Below are 13258 nucleotides of genomic sequence, written 5' to 3'. Positions count from 1 at the left end.
AAGCATTTTCAAAAAATAAAAACTAAACTAAAACTAGAAAACTCACTCTAAAAACTAACTAAAACTAACTGAATTTGAAGACAGAAATTCACAACAAAATTAAAACTAAAACTAATGAAAAATCCAAAACTATTATAACCTTGGTTGCAACACTTGACCTTTTAACAAAACGCAAAAAGAAAAAGCCATTTGCACGGCTTTTGGCATGTTCTGTCTTGAGTTGTGTTTAACGGCCACTGAGGAAGCCTCGAGGAACTAATATCTGTTACTGTAATTGTACATCTTAAACTGCTGCTTGTCACACTGTAGGAGTAAATATTTGCCAAATGTACTGTGTATTGGTATATTTTTAACTGTAATAATGTAAAAGTGGAAAATATGTATTTAAAGATTGTTAAAATGCGATACAAATAGATTGTGTCTGTTTATCTTTTTTGAGTTTAATGGTATAAATATTAAAGCAATAGGAGCTTTTAACCATCTGAACCCTGTATGTTTTAAATTACTTCTATTACAAATATTAACCACAGAATAAAAGTTTAAATCTGCAAATTAATATAATGAACATTATTCAATTGCTTAATGCTCTTTAATGTTTAATCATAGTGAATTATATGTAAAAATACAAAATTATACACAATACAATAATTTTTTTAAATTTAATACAACAAAAAGTCTGGCTTACCAGGTTACCATCATATTAAAGTTTAAAAAAAACAAACTTTTCTACAGAAATATAATTTAAAAAAAACCCAGATATTCACTATATATTATCTGTAAAAGAATTTGCTCCAATATATTAGTTTACATTGCTAAAACAAAGTAAACTTTGTTTCACTGTAGTTATATTAAATATGACAGTTATTAATCTTAAAAATGTGACATTGTGTAATGAAGCCTCCAGTAGTATGACACACATTTAAGGCATCTGAGAAGTGGACCTACAGTGAAGTTAAATGTATTATAAAAACCCTATATTCAGCTGTTAAAATCAACATTAGTGTCAGTAACAAATTCAGCTTCTGTGCAGATGCAGGCATGTGACTAGTCCTCCTTTCCAACAAGCTTCTCCTTTTCCTTGCACACTCTTCTTTCATAATCAGCTTTGCCAAAGCCTAGCAGCTTTCCTATGAGGAACGATGACATACGAAGCCAGTCTGGCAGGAGTATTGTGAGAGCCGAGCTCTGTAGGATGTTAGGAAAGAGAAGAAGAGATGTTAAAGGAACACTCCACCGTTTTTTCATATTAAAACATGTTATTCGGTCAAGTAAGACGAGTTGATACAGACACAGATAAAAAGGAGAACTATAATGTATGGCGGAATAGCACTTGGGAGCACTTCGACTCGGCGCAGTAATATCATCACTCCTGAAGGGAGAAGATTTTTCAGGAGTGATGATATTACTGCGCCGAGTCGAAGTGCTCCCAAGTGCTATTCCGCCATACATTATAGTTCTCCTTTTTATCCGCTTAGAAAAGCGCCACGTTTTATTTTGTGTCGCCATACTTGGTCGTTTAACTACTCGTGTAGCTGTATTTAAATAGGGGAAAACGTGGAGGAGTTTGGTCGCTTCTAACTGTCCATCTGTTTGGATCCTAATGAATGAACTGGGCTAAGCTAAGTGCTAGCCAAGTGGCGCCGCGTGCCAGGGCGATTGAGTGCACGCATTGAGACGCAAGAGGTCTGTATCAACTCGTCTTACTTGACCGAATAACATGTTTTAATATGAAAAAACGGTGGAGTGTTCCTTTAAGACGTCACAGCAGTTGTGAGTTTGTAAGTGATCTCCGTCTCTCATCCTTCTGACCTGGAGTGCGTGGGACAGACAGCCGCTGGTGTAGTTGGAGTGACCCACAGTGTTCAAGGCCTCCCGGGCAAACGCCGACGCCGTCTTCACAAGACAGTTGGCTGGCATGTTTTGCGTCATGTTGGTGGACACCATGAAGGGGGCCACACACTGGGGGAAAAGTTGACTGCGGTTAGACAGGTTGAACTTCACTTCACATCGTACATACTGCTGACTGAGAAGTCCTGTGCAGAATTATCCAAAGTATAGTATGTTTTATGCAGCTTCACATGCAGTAAATTTAAAAAAAAGAGACGAGGAAGATAACCGGAGTTGGTAAGCGCTGCAGGAGGCAAAGCTTCGATCTATAAGCTGCATATTTGTTCAACATATAGTTAAAGTTAGTTAGTTAAAGTTCAGGGGTGAAAGTAGTTTTAAATTCTTGCCGGTACTAGGCTATTACAAAAACCTTCATCTCTCTTTCACTTCATGCATTTTAAAATAGCAAAGTCAAAACCCAAACAAATAAAAACATTGAAATATTTTACTGTAGACCAGGGATTCCCAAAGTGTGGTGCGTGGACCCCTGGGGTGCACGGGCTGCTGCTAGGGGTGCATGAGATGAAAAATGTAATGGCGGTCTGATAATTACACAATTTAAAAAAAATTTCCCCCACACAATAAAGACGCATAAATAAACATTTCCTTTGTAAAATGTAAAATCAAAAACTGTATTATTAATTAATTAATAAATGCAGGCTATTCATAATGCACTTAATCTTAAAATGAAGCGTAGAAGTTATCTTCTTCCATTTTTCCAACCCGTGTTATGATGACGGGGTTGTTTAGCGCCATGCTAAACTTGCTGCAATTTTTGTTCAACACTGCTAAAAATATTATAACATTTTCCCAACTTATGTGCTTCCTGCCTCTGATCTTGAACCTGTCATCATCCTCTTTGCTCTTAAAAGTGGAAGTTTGCGCATAATCCATAACTGCATTATATTGAAACTGTGTTTCAGATGAATTCAAATGCGAGCGTGCATTGTTGTTATGGTGATTATTTTATTACATGTGTGTTCTGGTCATTTGAGCATGATTAAACATGCCGCCTTCAATATGGCTATAAAAAAGCTTATTGCATTTTGTTTTTTTTTGAAGGTGTGGGGGATTGGGGGTGCGTCAACCTGTTTGGGACATAGAAGGGGGTGCACGGCTAAAAAAAAATTGGGAACCGCTGCTGTAGACTATCTGTAGGCCAGGAATTAGAAACACTTGACAATATGGTAACCCTAACCCTAACAAAGAAGTTATTTTTCTCTGCATTATTACTTTGGGGAAAAAATTGACTGTTTTGTAGTGTTTCTCTCCGTTTTTTGACTGACAGATATTTAAATCATGTTGAAAGTGTTTCAGCCAACCACAAGAGTTTGTGGAATTTTGTTTGTTTAATTTATTGTTCGTCCTGTCCTGGCGCAAGCGGCGTTTCTTGACGTCTGTGGACCAGTTGTGGAAAACGTCCCAGTGCATTAAATCAAACGCACCAATGCCCATAGCAACCGCTGTGTTTAAGAGTTAATATAATAATATAATATAATATATATAATATAATATAATTATATATATATAATTATTATATATAATATAAATATATATATATATATATATATATATATATATATATATATATATATACACACACTCACATAAACACATACTTAGGAGTTTATATTCAATGATAAGTAGACCAAGAAAAAAAACAACACACTGACACTTCAATATACATATATATATATATATATATATATACACTCACACAAACACATACTTAGGAGTTTATATTATATATATTTACAAATATTATGGAAGACAACACAGTAAGCAGGCTATTAATTAATGACATCAATAACCATTTACCCGATTTTTGTTATCTGTGACTGTGATTGTGGGAAAGTATGACTATTGTGGAATCCATGAGCGCATTTAAACATGAATCATTAACACAAAACTGGACGCTAAACAGAACGTGACATGGAATGAGAATATAATTTTTGCCATTGTGTGTACGTTGTCATTTGTAGTAAATTAAACATGGACATTTAGTCCTTTTTGACATTTACTCGTGAATAAGAGATCTGTGTTATATTAAGAGATCTGAGGGGGTGCTTTTCATGGCAGGGGTGCTTAATACGGCACAACACCGGCTTACTTTCACCCCTGTTAAAGTTAAAATATGTCTTTCTTTTACAGCCATTATCAAATCAAAGCCCCACCTGCTTAGAAATGTATATAATTCTGTATGGATGCATGTCATGAAAAAAATCCTTGGTTGTTAATGTTATTTATTATTCCTTAAACCCGGAAGTAAATTAGCATTTTAGCCCCTGGTCTAACCTCTCACACTACTTACTTGATTCCTGTGGTCTATGTCTAGTACCTTCAGGTTTAATGCACTTATTGTAAGTCGCTTTGGACAAAAGCGTCAGCTAAATGACATGTAATGTAATGTAATGTAACATTCAATGAGGACTTTGATTGGGTTGGTGGTTAGAGGCCTGGAATAAGGCCCGTGGTTTGTTGTACAAAATGAAATATGTTAACAAATACCCCAACTTGTGAATGATGGAGTTTTTATGTGTCCTTAAAAAGGTGGTTGCTAACAAATGGCTAAATTAAATTACAGTGGTTGTCAGGGATATTAAACATCATCACACTGGACATGAATGGTAACTCTTTCACTTGCCTGCCCTATAGCCTCTTGGAGGATGTAAATTATGTTAATAAACAATTTATTAGGCTACGGATTCGCTAGCTTGTCAAAGCCGCTTGTTAGCTTCTCCGAGACCGTCTTAAGGACAACTGCTGTGACGTTCATGTCATGCAACCTAGTCGCGATATCATAACCTTTGCTTTTTACTTTTGTCGACTGCATTAGCACTTAATAAAACATTATAAAAGTGGTGTTAATTTGTTAAGATTAGCCTGCTGAATAAAATGCGAAAGCATCAGAAACGTGTGTTTGCCACAGAGCTTATTTTCTGCAATGTTCCAAAATACTTGCAAAAATCCCATAGGCGAATTCTCAATAGACCCCATGCTGATGCTACTTTAGGGTTGGCCTACAAAAATACCTAGTTTTGTTTGTATCTTATACAGTCTATGTTTTGTATCTTATACAGTCTATAGTTTGTATTTTATACAGTCTGTTTTGTATCTTATACAGTCTAAAGTTTGTATTTTATACAGTCTCTTTTGTATCTTATACAGTCTATAGTTTGTATCTTATACAGTCTATAGTTTTATCTATACAGTCTATAGTTTGTATTTTATATAGTCTATGTTTTGTATCTTATAGTCTATGTTTTGTATCTTATACAGTCTATAGTTTGTATCTTATACAGTCTATAGTTTGTATATGCTCGCAATGTCAAGTGCCCTGAACGTGGGAAAACAACAACACGCATGCGCAAACCGTCACCCCGAGCTGCAATTTGATTGGCTGTATTCTTCGTTTGCTCGGTGGCGGTTGGCAGAAGTTAGTAACGAAGATGGAAACGGCAGCCACCATAGACATATATATATATATATATATATATATATATATATATGTCTATGGCAGCCACCACGAACAATTTTTACTAACTCTTACAGCTCAGATTTTATATTTTAAGACACATTTTAAATTCAGCACATCTGTTCCAATCTGGCGCTGAGTATTTTTCTAAATCCAAACCGCTAGTAAAATAATAAGTGGGGTGGTTGTCAGGGTCAAAATGGCGTCACCTAACTCCTAACCGTTAGCTTGTTGAACAAGATGCTATTTTCGTTACCCGTGTGTAACTTTCAGGATCTCAAGCATCTTTCCGAGGGGATTAAAAAACATGACAGCAACAGGACAACGCGGTAAAATGGCGCTTCCTCTGTGGCGAAACATAGACAACACGAACGGGAAATTGGGCAACAGCAAGATAAGTAGAACAGGTAAGGGTTATCAGTAATGTTTGTCATAATGTTTTATGTGAAACTATAATTATCTATCTATCTATCAAAAATTGTGTAATCTTTTGCAGGGCCGGTTATTCCTACAGGCCACCAAGGCGGCTGCCTAGGGCGCCAAATTGGCAGGGGGCGCCCCCTTGTGGCGCCCTTAAGCATACATCTTTGTTTTAACAACATTGATTAACGAAACATTTTTTAAAAAGCATGGGCAATAAAACCCTCATTGAATTAAATTAATTAATTAATTACATTTATTTATTGTTATTTTCAATTCAGTTGTTGTTGGTAAAGTTCCAAAGTTTCTAAAAATTAAAATGTTGAGACCATTATATTGTCTGTATGTAGTTCATGTATCAAATATAAATGTACATTTAAATTTCATTTTTATGTTTATTTTTATTGCATTTGTATGTCTACATTTTATTTATTTTCAGTCTTTGCCATTCTTAATTTGATGAAGATCTGTGTTTTCTTATTTATTTATTCGTATGTTCAATTCAGTTGTTGTTGGTAAAGTTCCAAAGTTTCTCAATATCGCCTAGGGCAGCCAATGGGCTAGAACCGGCCCTGATCTTTTGGTTTCGCATCTCTGAAGAACTGTAGTGTTTCCCCACCCTTTTCCTAAAAATCGCAGTGTTATCAGCCCACTTTTATCTAATTTATTTCTGTAGAATAACTTAAAAACACCGAGCCTTGCAATGAAACGGTAACAACATCCATTCATTTCTATTCACCCCCCCAATTGTGGTTGCGCGTTATTCTTCATTCATGAGATTGCTTATTATTTTTTAAGAAATCTTGTAACTGCCAGTTTTAAATTATATCTCCTTTTAAGAAAATAAGACTTTCTATCTAGCTAATGTTCACTTAAAAGATGGTTGTCCCCAGCTTGAGTACATGTGAATGACCTAAGTGTCGTACTTTACCTGAACAGTAATTCCCCTGGACTTGTACTCAGCATGCATACACCGAGAGAAATATGTTACAAAAATCTGAAGAGAAAAAAAAAAGTCAGTCATAAGACAAGCAGAGCAGCGGGGTGAGTGAAATGTGATTTTGAGTTAATCAGTGAACATTTGAGTTGATGAATGATGAATGTGTAACTAAGAAAGTACCTTAGTGGCGGAATAAAGGGACAACAAGGGCTGTGGGTGAACGGCCACCTCAGAGGAGATATTAATGATCAACCCTGTCCCTCTGGGAATGAGATGAAGGACAAAGATCACAAAAATCATCCTGTTTTATATGTTATCAACAATTAACTTCTGGATGTTTGTGATAATACCTTTCAACCATGCCTGGAAGAACCAGTCTGGTCATCTGAGTGATTAAAAAGCATAAATCATCACCTTTTTATGAAGCAAAGCCAAAACTGTATAAAATGTGACTTCATAAACACAGCCATACAGTAAATATGTAGTTATCTTACCTCAGGGACTGACAGTATGTTACAGTTGATAACCTGAGTGGTTTTCTGGTCAGAATAAACACACAAGGGGAAAAACGAGTTATGAATTGGAGATCAACATGACCTCTAACAGCCTGAGTCAGTGAAAATACATCATCATTACATTTAAGATGCAAAAGTTACCTGTTCAACATCTGGCATGTCCAGGAAATAGGCAAAATGATTAGGATAGATCATTCCTACATTGTTAACTGTATGGGTAACAAGGACACACACATTTTGCATTACTCATTTTAGTTTGGCAAAGCTCAAGATCATCTTCTTGAGTACAGTTCAGCAATAACAGGGCAATTGAATTTAGAGTTGTTCCGATTATCCGATAGTATCGGAAATACTCTGTATCGGGAGGGAAAAAATGGTATCGGAACATCTCTAATTGAATTAGCATTTTAAATAGTTGAACATTTTGGGAAATACATTGATTTGATTTCTTGAGAAGATTTGGCTAGATTGTGCAAAGATTGATACAATTGTTAGACATGAGAGTGGTTTTAATCTTCAAAACGTTTCCTCTTTCTACTGTCTGTGTTTTCTGGAAGAATCAGAAAGTAATGGAATAACTTCTTATTGTTTTTCCTGTGCTGTGTGACAGATTTTCCTATTACCCAGAATCCCAATCTCCAGTCCTCGTAGTCCTTCAGCTATAACAGGATAGATACTTTGGCCATCTGTGAAGTCCACTCGAATTGTGTGAGTCTTTCGTCCATACTGATCCTCTAGAGGAGACAATTACTTTTTTGATTTTGCTGTAGAGTTGCACATGGAAAGACACAATGTACTAGAAAACAACAACAATAGCTTACTGTTTTAACTTCACTCACCTATTTCTTTGGCAACCATTTGAAGCTTATCGTCAGATCGGCTTATCAAAACAACATTCAGGCCTCTTCTTGCCAGCTAGAAAGAGACATACAAGACAGACTGGTTTTTCACCAACAAGAGTGCTCTACACTAGTGAGATCTGAAACCCTCGCTCTAAAACAGCCTAAATATCCAGCTCTGACCTTGACATTTCAACCCAAAAATTGAGGAAGTTTTGGAGAAGGAAGTTGGAGACTTACCTCACTGGCATAAGCTTTACCAATGCCACCTGTGGCCCCAGTGACAACTGCACAAAGGTGAAAACACAGACATGGAACCAATTTTATACACATACTTGTCTATTTGTTTTAAATGTCATGACAGAAGATGTGGATTTGACTACCAAGGCAATGAGTTGCAACCTTACCCTGATGGCCATGGTGATACCTTGTGAATATTACAACACCTGCATTTGTACGTACTACTGTTCTCTCTTTTTATCTTTCTTTTTACATTACCACCAGAACTTTTGACACAGTAACTGTAGTCAAGTAAGCTACGGTAATTTACCAAACTCTTGAAAAATACAAACACATTGTTTCAGATTTTGCTCTGCAGATTTAAATTGTTCATTTTGCAAAAATATTGCACACAATCCTAGATTTCAAAGAGTCTGCATGGCTATTTTTCCATACTGGGCATCAGGGAGAGGAAAAGTTAGAGGAAGAAAATGTCCAGCCAGAGAAAACACTCCCTGCTGCTGTATGTGAATAAGATCCTGGTCACAAACACACCCAAACAAAGGGCCCGGTTCTTTTCTTCTTCCTATGTGTTTTTTGGACCCCCAAATATTTTTTCCATTAGACAAATTGTCATACAATAAGTGAAAAACACAGCACCTTTTTTAAAAAAGAGTATGGGAAGTCAACTTGAAGTTTATCTGTGTCTGTAGAGGATTGAAATGTTTGCAGGCAAAAAGACGGAAATGTCCCATCAAGTAGGAATGTGAACAGCAAGTGCCTTATCAAACTGCCTTCACAGAAAGGAAGCCTGGTGCTACTGAATCCAAATATTCCCCCATCTCAGCACAATTTACAGTCATTTCATGAAACTAAGATACCCAAGGAAGCTACTGATACCAGCCATGCCATGATATCTTGTTGGGAAGGGGTTTAAATAACATTTAAAATATAGAAATAGTTAAAAAAATAAAAATAAAGGAGCCCCATGATCTCTGACTTCAATATATCTGAGTTAAAATAGTTTCAATGGGTAACCACAACACATGTCCACCCTAGGATAATAGCATGCAGTTTGGGGCCGAAAACACAGTATTTCTCATGCAGTAAAAATGTGTTACTTTCACCTATTGCATTCATATTTATATTTCTGCATACTGGGCTCCATAAACTGTTATTGAATTGCATATATTTTGTATGAATTGAAGACTGAGACTCTTGTAAATCCAGTGAGCTAAATTTTATTCATGTGTGAATATTTTAATCCCCATGGTAATTTCACTATTATTTCAAAACTTGACCTCAGTGTACAACATGTCCTGTTGTGACCCCTAGGGTAATCACACCCTCACTGAACTTTACAACAACAAACTAGAGACCTGGAGCATTCAGAGGAGTATGGCTTTTTGTTTGTGAGCAGTTTCCAGAACACACTGAAAAATGTATTATATAGACATAAATGAGCTTGGGTATGGCCATCATATTGTACATACATCATACATCATTTGTTTCAGAACTGAACAGTAGCATTAGCTATAATTTCTCAGTAGTAAACTGTGAATCAGTAACATAGGTGAGGTGCTTACACAGAGACCATGATGCAACTAACCTCATTCCCACTATAAACCATAGTCTTCGAATGATAAATACTGATAAATAAACATTGAACCAACTTCTTTGAAATTACCTGCCCATTGCCCGTATGTCCTTAAATCTGCATGCCAAAAATCTGACAAAAAAAACTGTCTGAATCCACACCAACATCTCCAGGCCAGTTTCAGCAGGTGGAAAAGCACGACAAATCCCCCAATAATGGTCAGCATATCAGTAAATGACATTTTGCAGCAGAGTTCTTTACTGATCGACGAAGAGGTGGTTCATCCAAATTTTATATTAGAGGAACTGAGAACTGAGAACAGTACTCCTCCCACACTGCTCCACCCCTCACTGTAAGCTTGGCAGACAACAAACACCCTTAGGGCCACACACTGCACCTGCAGCTTTCATACTCTCTGCAGGAGGAACTGCTCCAATTTTTTAAATCGACATTTACAGATAAAAACCAATTTGCTTTCCCAAAATCTCGCAGAAACAACCTGCTTCCAGTGTTATTTATTCATTCGTTTTTGTTATGAAAGCAAATATAAACATCATATTACAATAAATACAAGTCTGGATTATACAAGAAAAAAAAAGAAAATAACTGCTAAAGGCTGCTGATAAAAAGAAAAAGCAATATTTTTAGAGGGATCTCTTAAATCTGATCTGTGCTGGTGAATGTTGAGGGCTTTTCTCTGCTATTTTATACAGTAGTTTTAACTTCACCAGGATGAAGATGCTTGTCTACCTCAGCTTATCTTAATAACTCCAAGTTAAGAATAATATAATAATATAATATATAATATAATAATATAATTATATGGTCATATAAGAGATTTTTATAGAGATTTATAGATTTTTATTGAGACCCCCCACTATCCTTACATGTTGGATAAAGAGAAACACTAAAACAAGAAATTTATTTGAAAGCTATACCTCAGCGACATATTTCCCGTCTATGAATTTAGGTTTGTGACACAGACTTTACTGACGTAATGAAGGCTGAGGAGTACTTTACATGATAAGTACACTGAAGTTCGTCTGCAAAATTGACAAAATAAGTCAGTCACAAGACAAGCAGAGCAGCGGGGTGAGTGAAATGTGATTTTGAGCTAATTAGTGAACATTTGAGTTGATGAATGATGAATGTGTAACTAAGAAAGTACCTTAGTGGCGGAATAAAGGGACAACAAGGGCTGTGGGTGAACGGCCACCTCAGAGGAGATATTAATGATCAACCCTGTCCCTCTGGGAATGAGATGAAGGACAAACATCACAAAAATCATCCTGTTTTATATGTTATCAACAATTAACTTCTGGATGTTTGTGATAATACCTTTCAACCATGCCTGGAAGAACCAGTCTGGTCATCTGAGTGATTAAAAAGCATAAATCATCACCTTTTTATGAAGCAAAGCCAAAACTGTATAAAATGTGACTTCATAAACACAGCCATACAGTAAATATATAGTTATCTTACCTCAGGGACTGACAGTATGTTACAGTTGATAACCTGAGTGGTTTTCTGGTCAGAATAAACACACAAGGGGAAAAACGAGTTATGAATTGGAGATCAACATGACCTCTAACAGCCAAAACAGGCTAAAAAAACGTTTTTTGAAAAGTGGATCAAACCCCAAATCACTAGATCCTACCCTTTCCATAATGCAACTTGATAGCTTCTTACATCCTATCTTTCAAAGTCCATGCTCCCAGTTTGTGACACAGACTTTACTGACGTAATGAAGGCTGAGGAGTACTTTACATGATAAGTACACTGAAGTTCGTCTGCAAAATTGACAAAAAGCCCAAAACAAAACTATGACTCCTCAAGTAACTGCAGCACAGATAAAAACAAAACGTAGTTGTGATAAGTACAGTCTGTCAGGTTGTAACATCAGCAGAAACAGTTCTACCCATTCATGGAAAATCAGCGCCTGTACATCGATTAACTGAAAACACTTTTGATAAAATGTCTTTGTGATAATTGTTCTGATAGTGTACAGCTTCCAGTTGTAAATACATATGCAGCCCTGTGATCCAAACAATTACAAAAAACTGCTTATCATCTTAAAGATAAACATTTTATTGTATTTATTTGATAAACTATTGAGTCATTGTGGAAGTTAATGAGAGCTGCACTCACAAGCTCTGAAGTTGAACCTTTACCTTGAGGTTAAAGGTCAATTTAAGGGCCCTGGAGACCGTTTATTCCTTTACCTTGAGCTCTGCACATATTGAATAAGATAACAGAACAGAACATGTAAATGTGATAAAAAAAAAGTGACCTGTTTTTTGGTTTTATTGTTTTTTTTCCCTTTAATAATGGCTGGTCTAACAAATAAAAGCAGCATAATTCAGACATCAAATGTATTATTAACATTTAAACATTTGAAAGTGGTTTAATCCCAAGAGAATAATTAATATTATAATTAAGAAAACTAAAGCCATTGCCCCCACAGTGCAGCATAGCAGGGGATGATACTCTTGGAGCCAAATTTCCCCCAATTTACCCTTCAAGTTTGAATGTGTTTGAGTTTCCCACTCATAAGTGTGTCACATCAAAAAGATAGGGAGTGTTTTAGAGAGTCTCGGCAGTCAGATAGCTGTTTATGTCTGGGTTTTTTCAGTCCTTACATCAACCACCAGAGGGTACTGCTGCGCCCCAACAGGCCACAGCTGGACCAGTAATCTACTGTGGCGTTCCTGGTCAGTGGAGTTGAAGTTGTTTCACATTTTTTCTTTTTCCATATCTAAATTTCAAAAAACAACAACATAATAATGATATATGTGTTTCCATAAAAACAACAGACGGACAACAATAAGCATAGAGTAGGGCTCTCTGATGTTTACATACTTCTGTATTTTAACAAGATGCATCATACTGTTCTGGGTAATTCTTTGATAAAACCAAAAACAAGAAATCCCTTTTAATCGATCTTTAGAACTAATCAGTTATGTATTACAACAGTTTAATGATATTGTAATTAGGGTTGTGGACGAAAAACCGATGCGACCAGATAGTCTGTTTAACAAGTGAGAGATACAGCTGTTTTTATTTATTTATTATTTGCATCTGTATATAGACAATCCTCGTGATAAATTCATTATTTAATATCCCAGAACAGGTTAGATGATTAAGGTAAAATGTAAATGATGTCACTCATCAAACCTGCTCTCAGGACTAAGCCACAGGTGAGACTGATGAAAATGACAAATGATGTAAAAGTGTTTCTTGCTGACAGACAGACTCTCTGTTTGGCACTCTTTGTTTTTTACAATTTTTAATTTAATGAATGGGGTAGGTAACAGGTCATGAAAGGAAAAAATTATGAAAGAATGATTTCTCTTAACATTATTATAA

At 36.0% G+C, this 13258-nt stretch overlaps 1 protein-coding gene and 1 long non-coding RNA gene across 2 annotated transcripts; both read right to left on the bottom strand.

Moving 5' to 3' along the window:
- Positions 1–230: 230 nt before the first annotated feature.
- On the bottom strand, positions 231–10340 carry hsd20b2 (hydroxysteroid (20-beta) dehydrogenase 2). The gene is made up of 11 exons (XM_059351608.1): positions 9983–10340; positions 8317–8363; positions 8077–8152; positions 7861–7971; positions 7379–7446; positions 7217–7261; positions 7073–7107; positions 6903–6984; positions 6714–6779; positions 1810–1959; positions 231–1185 (listed from the first exon to the last, which is right to left on the bottom strand). Exons 1-11 carry the CDS (start codon positions 10131–10133, stop codon positions 1045–1047), a joined length of 972 nt encoding a protein of 323 aa, XP_059207591.1. The 5' UTR covers positions 10134–10340; the 3' UTR covers positions 231–1044.
- Positions 10341–11060: 720 nt separating this feature from the next.
- LOC131986291 (uncharacterized) lies at positions 11061–11483 on the bottom strand. Its single transcript, XR_009395690.1, has 3 exons — positions 11375–11483; positions 11231–11265; positions 11061–11142 (listed from the first exon to the last, which is right to left on the bottom strand). It is a non-coding gene; the product is annotated as an uncharacterized LOC131986291 (long non-coding RNA).
- Positions 11484–13258: the final 1775 nt, after the last annotated feature.

The sequence above is a fragment of the Centropristis striata genome, chromosome 15, assembly GCF_030273125.1.
Source record: "Centropristis striata isolate RG_2023a ecotype Rhode Island chromosome 15, C.striata_1.0, whole genome shotgun sequence".
In the NCBI taxonomy this organism is placed as follows: Eukaryota; Metazoa; Chordata; class Actinopteri; order Perciformes; family Serranidae; genus Centropristis; species Centropristis striata.
The sequence above is the reverse complement of the archived record's forward strand: the minus strand, read 5'-3'. Positions and strand labels throughout refer to the sequence as shown.